Source organism: Podarcis cretensis, assembly GCF_951804945.1.
Source record: "Podarcis cretensis genome assembly, chromosome: 2".
Lineage (NCBI taxonomy): Eukaryota > Metazoa > Chordata > Lepidosauria > Squamata > Lacertidae > Podarcis > Podarcis cretensis.
The window spans coordinates 76,713,454-76,726,381 of NC_137171.1; the positions used below are offsets into that span (position 1 = coordinate 76,713,454).

General features: G+C 42.7%; 2 protein-coding genes across 3 annotated transcripts in view; both read right to left on the minus strand.

Annotated features, from left to right (window-relative positions):
* Nucleotides 1-323: 323 nt before the first annotated feature.
* Nucleotides 324-6,627, minus strand: MUSTN1 (musculoskeletal, embryonic nuclear protein 1). The gene is made up of 3 exons (XM_079967350.1): nt 6,342-6,627; nt 1,764-1,884; nt 324-798 (listed from the first exon to the last, which is right to left on the minus strand). Exons 1-3 carry the CDS (start codon nt 6,348-6,350, stop codon nt 692-694), a joined length of 237 nt encoding a protein of 78 aa, XP_079823476.1. The 5' UTR covers nt 6,351-6,627; the 3' UTR covers nt 324-691.
* Nucleotides 6,628-7,713: 1,086 nt separating this feature from the next.
* Nucleotides 7,714-12,928, minus strand: part of LOC307211075 (store-operated calcium entry regulator STIMATE-like) — a 36,620-nt gene continuing 31,405 nt past the window's right edge. For both annotated transcript variants that reach the window (XM_079967337.1, XM_079967336.1), the window contains 2 exons: nt 9,904-12,399; nt 7,714-9,525 (listed from right to left, as the gene is read on the minus strand). In XM_079967337.1, the coding sequence (XP_079823463.1) occupies nt 12,283-12,399 (117 nt within the window). In that variant the 3' untranslated portion in view covers nt 7,714-9,525; nt 9,904-12,282. The remainder of the gene's footprint in view (nt 9,526-9,903; nt 12,400-12,928) is intronic.

Here is a 12,928-nt window from a genome sequence, read left to right on the forward strand (position 1 = left end):
CCTGGGAAAAAATGCTGGCTGTGCTCTTGCCACTCGGTGCAGTCAGATAAGGCATTGGGTGGGATGGTAACCCATTGAAGGGTTTGGGGTGAATTGGTGCATCATCCCAACCTAAAGCAGGTGCAATATCAGGGTACCATGTTAGAGGGGTCTAAGTGGAAGTCTCTGTCCAAAAGCCGAGTCTGGGGCAGATAAGACTATAGAGCTTCCACCTAGAATTAAGGTAATTTTCACGCTGGGCACCAATGGGTGAAAACACAAATTCCTCCAGTTATTTGTGGGAGGAAGTTGTTTTTCTGTAAGGGAAAAAAGGTACTTAGCCAAAACCAGAACCGCCATGCTTTATTGGTTTTACAGCTCAGAATTATAACCACATTTGGAACTGAGACACTGTTCTGGAACATAAAATAGAAGAGATCCATGTATGTTTGTAACAAAATTGGTCATAATAATACCAGCCTGCGCCCAATAACTACTGCTCTACTCGAATCATCCACTACGCAGCTAAGAAAGGTTAAAAAGCAAACAAGCCCCCCCATATAAAAATAAGTGCCTTTCTTTCAAGACAAGTTCTCTTGTTAATTAGGAATTAAAGGAATTAACAGCGCAAGGAATAAGACCGGTGCATGTGAAAGCAAAATAAGGGGTTTAGTATTCCATGTATATTTGCTGCAGATCTTGAAACTGGCAGTCAGCCAAAGACACTCTTCGGAGGCTCTTCTTTGGGTTTATCAAATACCGTTTCCCCCCCTGTGCGGTCTCGGCTGAATATGGATGGTGCAGCAGAGCCAGCTTGCTCTGGAAAAAGAACCGGAGACAATCAATACCGCAGCAAGAATGCTTCACACTCAACAGCAGCTGTAAAAAGGTTCCCTGAAATATACATAATGTCACACACCCAGGGGGTCAGTGTGCACAGAAGTGCTGGATACTTGGATCTCATTGACAGATGCACTTTTTTAAAAAATACAATACATTTATCTAGAGAAGTGACCTATCCTCTCCATCTTGAAAAGCTTCCCCTGAGAAGATAAGGCAGGAATATTTACCATTTAGTGTTTAATGTACATGAACAGCTGTAGTTTTTTTGGGTTGTGAGTGCCCTGGGAGCATAGTGTTATGGCAAAAGTAGCGTAATCCTGCAAACAGCATTATGATCACAGTATAAAACCTATCAGGGAGGGGAGAATCTTGCTGTCATGGCAATATCTGCTAGGAAAGAAAGACCTTGTGTGGGGTAGGGGATGTTTCTTTTAATGGGGAAAGAGAAGGCCTATACTCAGTTGGCACATGTTCTGGAGAAAATGGAGAGAGAGAAAGAAAAATGTTTTTGTAAGCGCAAGACATTGTTGCATAAAAGGGGCACCCATTCATGGTCTATGTTTCATTTCTGATGGGATACAGCTTGGCTTTCCAAACTGTGTGTTGTAACACGTGAGTGTGTCAGCTGTAGTGTGTAGGTGTGTCGTGCGAACGCTCCCTGCGCTCCTCCCGGGGCTGGAAAGGGGTTAGCTTAACCTCCTGTTTGTAGTAAAACTGAATTACTCTATCACGAAATGATGGATGTCTAAAAGGTGCTTCACCAACATGAAAGGCCAGTTGTAAGCAAAACTTTGATTTACATGCAGTTGGAAACATGTGCCCCTAGTATCTACTTAGCGTTGGATGTTGAGTAATCTGCTGTTTAAAGGACTATTCAAGCATCCATTCTTCCAGCTCTCAGGTTACATTATATCGCAGAAAGGATCGCAGTAGACACTCACCACATTGCTTCATGACTTGGTAGGTTTTGGATTTGATTTCCTGGTTGCCAGAAAGCTTCCCTCTAGCCCCTTTGAGATCTTCTTCCTTTACTGGAGGGCGCTTCTTCTTCACAGGAGCTGGCTAAAAAGGAATACATTTGTATAAAAAGATGGAGCAGCATAACTGCAACAGAGGTAACTTGCTGCCTTATCCATTTTAAGCTATCACCATCCTATCACCTGGCCACATTCCTTCAGGTAACCACATGAAATGCTTAAGATTTTTTTTTTTTTGCATTTAATGTGCATTAAATGTGCATTCTGTAGTTGACCACCTTTGTAATGTTTTATTTAGAAATCTTTAAGATAACATTTTAGTTTCCTGTTAGTTATGTTGCTTTGGATGTATACCGTATACATTATTCAGTAATGTTTTATTCTTGATTTATTTGATGTTTTAATGTAGGTTGTAAACCACTTTGAGATTCCTTCCCCCTTATAATATAAAGTGGTATAGAAATTAAATGAATACTAGCACTAATAATAATAATAATAATAATAATAATAATAATAGATTTAAGCTCATTGGGCAAGGAACTTTATGTAAATTTGGGGGACTATGTCAATTGATGGTGCTGTGTAATGAGGAGAAGGTGATGTCAATGCATAAGAGTAGCTGTTGCCCATGTCCTGTCCTTAAGGATGTGTGTACAGATTGGACACTGTGTTCTACACACTGGGAAGCACCGAATATAAAAATAAACTTGATGCATTTTAACTTGCCCCAGTTCAGCTTTCTAGTGTAATTGCTTTGGAAAACAGAAGAGAGGTGCCACCACTTTGTGTGCACATTTTTTGGAAGTAAATTCTATTTTTGGTTTTGTTTAACTTGGTGGTCTTGAACATATCCACTCTGAGATTTTCTCGAACGCAAAATCATTTCTCTTTGCCCATAATAAGTGCGAGGTACTCTTTTTGCTAAATCAACAATAAGGCTGGCATGTTCATCTTGGTATAGAGTAGACATAAATTGATATGGGCACAAAAACCCTCAAATTAATTGGCTTACACAATAAAGCCCTTTAAATCAAAAGATTTGTAGCAATGAAGATGTCTACATATTTAAAGAATGTGTGGGAATAGCTTGCTTCCAGTTTACTGTGGGAACCAAATAAAAAAAGAAAAAAGAAATCAGACCCCTAGGGAAGCAAAGAACAGCGCCAGGCAAAGAACAAATTAAAGGCTGACTTTTAAAAGCTTGCTTTTCAAAAACTGTCCAGCAGCAATGGGCAGACAGTGTCGGCATTCAAATATTTTGTGTTCCCCTGAACCAGGAGGACCTATTGAAGGCCTGAACACTTGGGGAGGAATACGTTGTCACGCTAGTAGGATAGTTCCATCTGGCAAGCAGAAATGCTTAGGCTAAGAGAATCATTTCCCCTTTCCTCTCCCACATGCTGTTCTAGGGGTTCTCCTGACCCACATGCAAGCCAATTTGTGGGGGCACATAGGGGGAGGAGAAGAGGAAGCCTTGTTGCACTAGCAAGACCCAGTTCATGGCTTCTGCTAGTGTGTCTATTTAGTTGAATCTGGCCCAGAATGGGGAACAGCCTATTTCACACTATGGCTGTAGCTCAGTGGTAGACAATTTGTTTTGCATGCAGAAGGTCCGAGGTTCAAGTCCCAGCATCTGCAGGTGGGGCTGGGAATTTTCACTGCCAGAAACCCTGGACAACCACTGCTGGCCAGTGTAGAAAGTGTACTGAGCTCGATGAACCAGTGCTCTGACTCAGGTCTAGTCTGCCCTTTAAAGTTGCCAAATGGTGTCTATTTTCAAAGCACTCGGTGTGACAATTATCATGTGACCGGCCATTACTGTAGAGTCTTGTGGCACCTTAAAGATGAATACAGTATTTTTCGCCCTATAGGACGCATTTCCCCCCCTCCAAAAATGAAAGGGAAATGTGTGTGCATCCTGTGGGGCGAATGCAGGCTTTCGCTGAAGCCTGGAGAGCGAGAGGGGTCGGTGTGCAATGACCCCTCTTGCCCTCCAGGCTTCAGGAAGCTATCTGCAAGCCTTGGGAGCCTGTTCTGGGGGCTGGGGTTGGGGGAAGCTCGGGTTTCCCTCGCCCCAGCCCAGCGCCTGGGAGGGGAAAATAATTTTTTTTTCTTTATTCCCCCCCTCAAACTAGGTGCGCCCTATGGGCCGGTGCGCCCTATGGGCCGAAAAATACGGTAAATCATTGTATAAGCTTCTGTGCTTTCAGATGGTCAGTTTACTGAGTATTCATCCTGATCTGTTTGCAGAAAGGTTAGACAATGTTGGCTGTTTAATGAGCATTTATTCTGATGTGGTTGTGGGGAGGTTAGACAATGCTGTATCAAAACAAGTATTTTCTCACAGTTCTCCGGGCATTTTCCAGCCACCTTATTGCAAAAGCTTGCTCTTTCAGGGAAGTGAGATTGTGGCAGAAGACCTACCAATAATTGTGGAAAGTGAATTTGCCAGTATGTGGCTGAACCCCCAAAATAGTGACATTCTGGAATTGCCCTAGAGTCCACTTCACCAGGTGCATGAAGTGGGATCCTCAGTTGCTAGTTAACAAATGCATGCATCCAATAGTGTGCAATCAATGGACTAGGGGGATTGGCTAGTCTCCTAAATGTTCCTGGTAAATCAGAATATTAAAGTCTGGCTCCTCCTTTCCAAAGCCCAGGAAGCTTCTGCCCGGATTAGGGAGGGAGGCACGATGCCCACATGCAGGACAACAGGACATATTCCCACCCCCCATTGCCCTTAGAAGCTGGGGCCTCTGGCCGTAACTGTCCCCCTACAAAAAAATTCACTGCACGCCACTGCATGCATAATAATAAAAAGTGTGTCTTTTAAACATGCCATGAGACTCTTTGCTGTTTTTGCTACCACAGATTTATAAAAGGTAAAGGTAAAAGTAAATGACCCATGGCGTTGTGGCACTCCTCTCGCTTTCAGGCAGAGGGAGCCGGCGTTTGTCCACAGACAGCTTTCCGGGTCATGTGGCCAGCGTGACTAAAGTGCTTCTGGCACAACAGAACACTGTGATGGAAACCAGAGCACACAGAAACGTAGTTTACCTTCCCGCTGCAGTGGTACCTGTTTATCTACTTGCACTGGTGTGCTTTCAAACTGCTAGGTTGGCAGGAGCTGGGACAGAGCAATGGGAGCTCACCCTGTTGCAGGGATTCGAACCACCAACCTTCTGATTGGCAAGCCCAAGAGGCTCAGTGGTTTAGACCACAGTGCCACCAGCGTCCCCACAGATTGATAATGCCTATAACTGAAGTACTTTTCTGCAGATCAGCCAACACCTGGCTGTTTGTCATGCTGGCACGGCCATTCCACAGGAGCAACTCACCATGTTATAAACAACCAAATGAGTTAAAAGCAGGCCCCATGAGGTCAGGGAACTTTCAGACCTAGCCCTGCCTCCTTTCCCCCATGATAGAAAAGCAGTCAACAAGCACTACAGACCAGAGAGATCAGCAGCTCTGCTGGCATCAAGACCATAATACGATTCCTGCCAGTGAACACATTATTTCCAGTGTTAATGAAGTGACAAATTTAGTCATGGGCAAAGCTTTCAGCCAGCAACCATTCCTGTGCTTGCTGTACCAACAATCTATCCTACTATTTATCTGAAACTGTGGCAGGGAAATGAGTGCTTGTTTAGAAGATCTTTAGTATTCCTTCACTGAATATTTACTTTGAACAGACACTAAGCAGAACAAAATTCCTATGCACAGCCTCCTAAAGCAGCTTCTGAATAGTTGCTGCCTGTGTGCCTAATCTGCTCCAAAACTCCCTTTCGTCCTAGCCGTGACATAATTGGTTCCATTAGGAAAGCATGGTTTGCCTCCATATGATGAAAATCCCTATCTTGCCATATTTTGAAGAGCAAAAAGAGGATGCTATGACGGCCAATCAAAGCAAGTAAGTGCAATTTGTCTCAAATTCTGCTCTTGAAAAAGGGGATGCGTCCTGGAAAAAGAGAACACGTGGCAATCCGACATACAAGGCAGCTCTACACTGAGCCTTGTTAGCATAATGTTCCCCTGCAAAAAACGCCCACCTCATCTTGAAAGATGGATAGGAAGAAAAGTTCAGCTTTACAAATTGTCCAACCAACTGTTAACGCAAGTATTGTAAAACATTTGCCTCAACAGCAAACTTTATTCTGTTGTCAGAAGTTAGCAGAACGTTATGTCATTAAGACTGAGCTATCATTGCTCAAGCAAAGCTGAACACGTACATAACCCCAAGATTCAAGAATTCTATAAAAATATTAGCATGTATTAAAACACTAGCCCTATATCCTTAAATGTATTCATTGATACTGGAAGGGGGAAAGCAGGATAGCAGGAGAAAGCTAAAAACACATTTTTCTTAGTCCCCAAAACTTGCTAGAATAGTTCATTGCTGAACCCAAGATCCCAAAGCTGTGCAGCACCAACTTTGCTGATTCAGTTTGCAGCTATAGCATTGACAGAGCTGCAGATAAGCACAATGCTAACCAGTATTAATGCTAGAAAAACAAAGTAAAAAATAAAAGCTAGTTATACCTGTGACATCGCTGCAGCACTTGCACTAAGAGTACCAGTAGTCTCCTTGTTTAAAATCCAAAGGCTGAAGTAGTCGGCTTTCTCTAACTTTTATAGACTCTTGTGCGAGGTCAGTCTACTGGGTCATCTTCCTAAATCTAGTTCCTGGAGTGTTTGAGGTTGACACAGCCTTGATGTTGAGAGGTTTATTCTTAGCGGTGACTGAGATTCACAGCATTTACTGAGCTGTGTGGCTGAAGCGAGAAGAACCACACAAGTGACAAGAAAAGACAGCTGGGCCAGCAGAACTATGTGGAAGTCTTGTCCTTTCTGCTTGAACAAGTACTTGTTCCAAGGGAACCCTCTGAGCCTCTATTTATAGCCTTAAAGGGCAGTGCTTTGTGTTGCAGATGCTCAATTTAGGCTGCAGTATTAACCATACATACATAAATCTCATGGAAAGCCAGTAGGGCAGAACTAGTTGTAATGAGGGTAAAAAGGAGTCTTTCCCCCACTGCTCCATAATGTTGGGGTAGGAACACTCACTGTGGAGAAAATTTAAGTGGGGAAAATGAGGTGCTTGAACTTCCCAGTTGCTAATTCTCCTCAGCAAAAAGTCAATCTTCTGGGCCATTTTAATATCAATTTCCACTACTCTCTCCAGCTGAATTCCAAAAGCAAGAAGTAGGCCTTGCTGAGATAAGTATAGCTGAGGGGAAGGGGATATGGATGAAGGCAAACAAGCCAAAACTTTAGCTAGACAAGCTGTTGATTTGGAACTCTAATACTGGATGGAGATATTTAACCTGTCTTAGATGATGTTATACCTTTCCTGAAGTACCTAGTACAGTGGTACCTCGGGTTAAGTACTTAATTCGTTCCGGAGGTCTGTTCTTAACCTCAAACTGTTCTTAAACTGAAGCACCACTTTAGCTAATGGGGCCTCCTGCTGCCGCCGCCGCCCAATTTCTGTTCTTATCCTGAAGCAAAGTTCTTAACCTGAGGTAATATTTCTGGGTTAGCGGAGTCTGTAACCTGAAGCATATGTAACCTGAAGCGTATGTAACCCAAGGTACCACTGTACAGCTTTGGGGGTTATCCTACAAACTGGCACTATCTCTGTGTACACACATGGTATCAGTGGTTGGGAATACCTTTGCCAGCTTCAACTGCTTTGCTAACTGCAGCAACCCTACCTAGAGAAAGGGAACCAGGTCTCAGGTGTAACTCATGCACTGAGTCCATTTACATTGGACCCCGTCAGCGCTCTTCATGTGGGGCCATCTTCAATAAAATAGTTAAGAAATGACCATTGGGTTACCAGATTCAACCCCTTTGCAGTATCTGCTACCGCCAGTTAACTGTATCTTAAATAAATCCAATATGCAGGTAATGAAGTGAAGAGACCTAGGGACTTTTTTTTATTAAGTCAAAACTTTATTGTAAACCATGATTTAGGTACATAACATTCTTTCCATTTTAATGAAACACCATAAGTTAAACATGATCCGGAGGACATCTTGACTTGCATTTTTAACTTCAAGGGACCTACTTTTTATTTCGAATCCCAGATGCACCCAAAAATCCTAATTGCAAAGAGTATCCCTTAAAAAAACAAAAACACATTTGCTTTGTAAAACCATAGTAATTTCCTGTCATTTAACTGGAAACTTTTACAAAAGTTTTGATGTATTGCAAGTTTCCTATCGGCCGATGTGGCTGGTTTTGTTGCGTCCACCACCACACTGCTTTTGTACGGATGCTGCAATCTGCAATTAGCCATGCACAGGGGCGAAGATGCCCAGATTTCAAAATTGGAAATGTTAAGGCTGAACAGCCCTCCTCCCACCGCTTTCCTTCCAGCAAGGCATAGCTGGAAACCAAGCACATGCTTGTGAGGGGAATGCCTTTGGAACACTTTGCATTGCTGTAGTTCGGTTCACACATCAACGAGTATGAGGTCTTTTCCCTGAAGAGAAGCTTGTAACACATTTTTTTCCCAGTAACATTAACACACAGCATTTCATTTAAAGATAGTATGGGAGACACTAATATGTTTAAAAACAGAAAATGATGACTACATAACCACCACAGGATGTCCCAAATAATTATGTCGGGCACATGATATCATGCACAGTCAATGAGGCAAATCATGGTCTGTTTCATTTTTGGATCTCGTCCATTTGGCAAGGGGAAACTGATAGTCTCTCCATTGAATTCAGCACACGGTACTATTTTTGTTTTAAGCGTAGAAAGAACTGGACCACATTACTCACATTAGAATCAGGTTTCTCAAGCACAGACTGAAGTACACTTTTTTTGACAAGATCTTTACAAATTGACCTTCAGAGTTCCACTTAGGTTTTGCCTACTTCCTCTGCCCTCTTCAAACTGCCACAACTCACTGAAGAGCAAGCCAATACACCCCAAATCAATTTAAGTGCAAGCAAAAATGCAGCACTGTAAAGAACAAAACATAGGCAATTTCAGCTAGGCTGTATCCTGCCCCTGCCCCCATTCAAAATTATTGTTCCTTTATTCTATTGCACCTTTCCAAAAGTAATTAGTTTGTTTTACAGAAGAGCTTAGAGCAAAATTCAAGCCATTCTCCAACTTCTTCACATGTTAACTTTGACGTGATGTAGCAATGACCACTAGCTTTGACAGCTTTATGGACGTTTACAGACAACTGATTTAACAGCTGTGACAACCATGCGGGACCTCTGTATAGAAGCAGTGTGTACCTCTAAATACCAGCTACTGGGGACTTGACAGCAGAAGGCCATTAATTTGATGTCCCGCGTAACAGCTAGAGCAGCCTTTCTCAACCTTGGGTCCTCAGACATTGTTGGACTACAACTCCCAGCATCCCTAGCCAGCAGGGCCTGTGGTCAGGGATTATGGGAGTTGTAGCCCAACAACAAATGGGAAGCCAAGGTTGAGAAAGGCTGGCCTAGAGGAATCTGACTGCTGTGGGAAACATAGATCTAGATGCGACCCACAAAGGCAATTTTTATTGTTCTTAAATGTGGTCCATGCACACTTATTGACATCTGAGCATTTTAAACCCATCTTTGGCCAGTACTGCTTCATCATGTCAAGCTGCAAGACACAAAAAGCACTGTGAAATACAACAATGCAGCAAAAAAGATGAACAGAATACCCTTTATTCTTTAGGTTTTTTAATTAAGCGGCTCTCCAATGCCTCATAGGGACGCAGGTGGCGCTGTGGGTTAAAGCCTCAGCGCCTAGGACTTGTCGATCGAAAGGTCGGCGGTTCGAATCCCTGCGGCGGGGTGCGCTCCCGCTGCTCGGTCCCAGCGCCTGCCAACCTAGCAGTTCGAAAGCACCTCCGGGTGCAAGTAGATAAATAGGGACCGCTTACCAGCGGGAAGGTAAACGGCGTTTCCGTGTGCGGCTCTGGCTTGCCAGAGCAGCGATGTCACGCTGGCCACGTGACCCGGAAGTGTCTCCGGACAGCGCTGGCCCCTGGCCTCTTGAGTGAGATGGGCGCACAACCCCAGAGTCTGTCAAGACTGGCCCGTATGGGCAGGGGTACCTTTACCTTTACCTTTACCAATGCCTCATGCTATTCAATAAAATGGTAAATCTGAGGTCTCAATTAAGGCTTTGGGTTCATTTTTTACAATTCCCCATCCCAACACTGTTTAAAACAGACATTTCATGTAACTGAAGCCACAGGAAGAAATGAATAAAGTTAAGCTTTTGGATTTAGTCAGCTAGGTATTATTAAACTGAAAAATAAATAAACGGCCTACAGTTTCATCTCGGTTTGTTTCACTACCTCAGGTAAAGTAAGTTAAATTGACAAATTATATCCGTATCTGCCATTCTGCAGAAATGAGATGCCATCCACACAATTTTGAGTCCCTGAATGAACTTTTAAAAATAGATTACAGGTATGGACCACCCCATCGGCACGGGGACCCAAGCATGAGGGAGAGGTGCTTTAATCCTTTCCCCTCTGCTGTGGCACCAATCCAGAGGAGGCCCATACATGTTTTTTGCATATAAATCTTACTAAGGATAAGGATGTGGATGTATTGGGGAGAAGGCCTCCCATAAACATCTAATTTGTCCCCAAGAATCTCACAAAGGTGTGATGGAACCTGCCTTCAGGTGTGATTCTTGACAGAACAGGCATTTTCCCGCCTCCTAATAGAGGCTTCGCTTAACTTTATTTTGAGAAAAGCATCATTTCCCTTTGTTTTCAGCCTGAACACCAACATGTAACAACGTATTGCAGATATGATGCTGTGGTAAAGAAACAACCCCCACCATTCATTATGTAGTTCCGAAATGCATCACCCATTAAGATGCTTCTTATGGGCAGCTGGGCAAGTGAGGCAAATGTCACTCCCCTCAGAACTACCGCCGTTAAGCTAGCAAAAAGCAACAATGGAGCCTTGCATTACACATATAAAAACTGTAAAAAAATATATCTGAAAAGTCTGAGCTCCTGTCGTTGAAAGTGTTGTAAGGCTTGAAATACAGTCTGATATTCAGATACCATAAATTACAGATTTGCATCCCCCCCCCCTTTCTTATTCTGAAAACACTTTTGCTGTTTTGTTGTATCAAAGATTTAAATGAGCATGGAAAACTGCCAAACTGTAACTAGAATCAAAATAAGTCGTGGGCACCAAATCAGGTAGGCAAGTATTCCATTGACAAGAGAGATATTCTCAGTTACCATAGGACAGCAAAACAACGAAAGCGGCAACTACCACGATGTTGTTAATGGGTGAATATATGCATTAGGTGCTGTTACCTCTGGCCTTATTTTGTTCTTAGGAAATTGAGGAATGAGTTACTGCTAAAAGTGATCAGCACACTTAGTAACAGTAAGAAACACTCTAAGGAAGAACAGAATTACAAATCCTGTTACATCACTATTCATAACTGTCGATCACATGAAGGCCCAACTGTTATCGTTTCAAGGAAAGATTGTAATATCATATATATAGAAAAGGAATGTTGCTTCAGATTTGGAATAGTTGAGATATGGGCTCAGAAGACTTGCAAGCACTTAAGAAACCAACATTACTGAAGTCTCTAAAATGTTCAGCGACAAATAGAATTGCCAATTATTGTTGCTTTTATGCTAAAGTGCACAGGACCATGTATACACCAAATGGTCTTCAGGTCACAGAAGTGACCAGGGATTTAATCTGCCAACATCTTGCTGCCTTTCACTGTGTTTTGGTTTAGCCAGGCTTGCGCAGAACTCCCATTCGAGGCCATGTGTAACTAGTAGCCACTTGGCCACCATTTCCCTTTGTCACATGACTCTCCTTTATATGACAGACACAATTTTTTTTTTTTTTGCTGCAAGTTTTTGACCTTTTCACCACACACAGAAAGTAACAACATAATATTCTTTGACAAACAAAATCCTTAAATATCCCAGTATGAAAATATAACTTAAATATAAAAGTTCAAATAGGTTAGAGGAGCTTTGGGGTAGGGAGGTGGGGCAACTTTGACAGCCAAAAGTACCCTTAAGAAGTAAAGTTACATAAGAATATTAAGTTACGATTTGTAACTGCAAAACTATTCTGTCCTAGGAATATGTTGCAAAAGCCTTTTTTTTTTAAGTAATAAAACATACTGATTCAAATGTTGTTAATCCGACGACTCTCTCATAATATCGTTCAGGAACCATAGCAGAAACAATGGTGCTCTATGGCGCCTTTTTCAAAAGGGTCGCGTACAAATCACCTTGGTAACAAGAATTTTTCCACCCATGATGAAAAGGTACTCTTGCATATTTGGTCAGTGTTTCCATAGTGCAACTGAACAGGTAGCTTCCCCCACTATCCATGTTCTGTTTCTTCTGAGTCAGTTTCCAGGCAATAAGCATAGTGTTGCCAAGTGAAAAATCCACTGTCCATACAAGCATCTGTCATAAAACCTGCAAATGTGCAGGCCACAGAATCTGTCATACAGGCAGACCAAATCGATGCTTCTTTTTCTTTACAGACTTTAAGTTAGTCAGTCTCCGAAGATCCTCTTCAACATCTGATTCTTCCATTTCATCGTCTGCTGAAATTAGGATCTATAGGCAAAATTTTGACATGCAATTAGACAGAACTCGTATTTATTTTCCCTCACTCACCCAAAAGTATCTTCAAATGCAAACACACTTTTATAAGGGGGAGAGGGAAGTGTTGCAAGCTAAACAAGTACAGTGGTGCCTCGCAAGACGAAATTAATCCGTTCCGTGAGGCTCTTCGTATAGCGGTTTTTTCGTCCAGCGAAGCAAGCCCATTGACAGCTTAGCGGACTAGCGCTATTAGCGGTTTAGCGGCTTTTAGCGGATCAGCTGATAAGCGGCTTAGGGCTTAGAAAAAGGGGGGGGGAAGGGGAAAAAACCCCGCAGGAACTCGCAAGACATTTTCGTCTTGCGAAGCAAGCCCATAGGGAAATTCGTTTTGCGAAGCGCCTCCAAAACAGAAAACCCTTTCGTCTAGCGGGTTTTCCGTCTTGCGAGGCGTTCGTCTTGCGGGGCACCACTGTAGTATGTATGACTCACTTGGGTCTTTAAGTAACTGTTAACCTTGCCCTTTATCAACACCGCAAAAAGG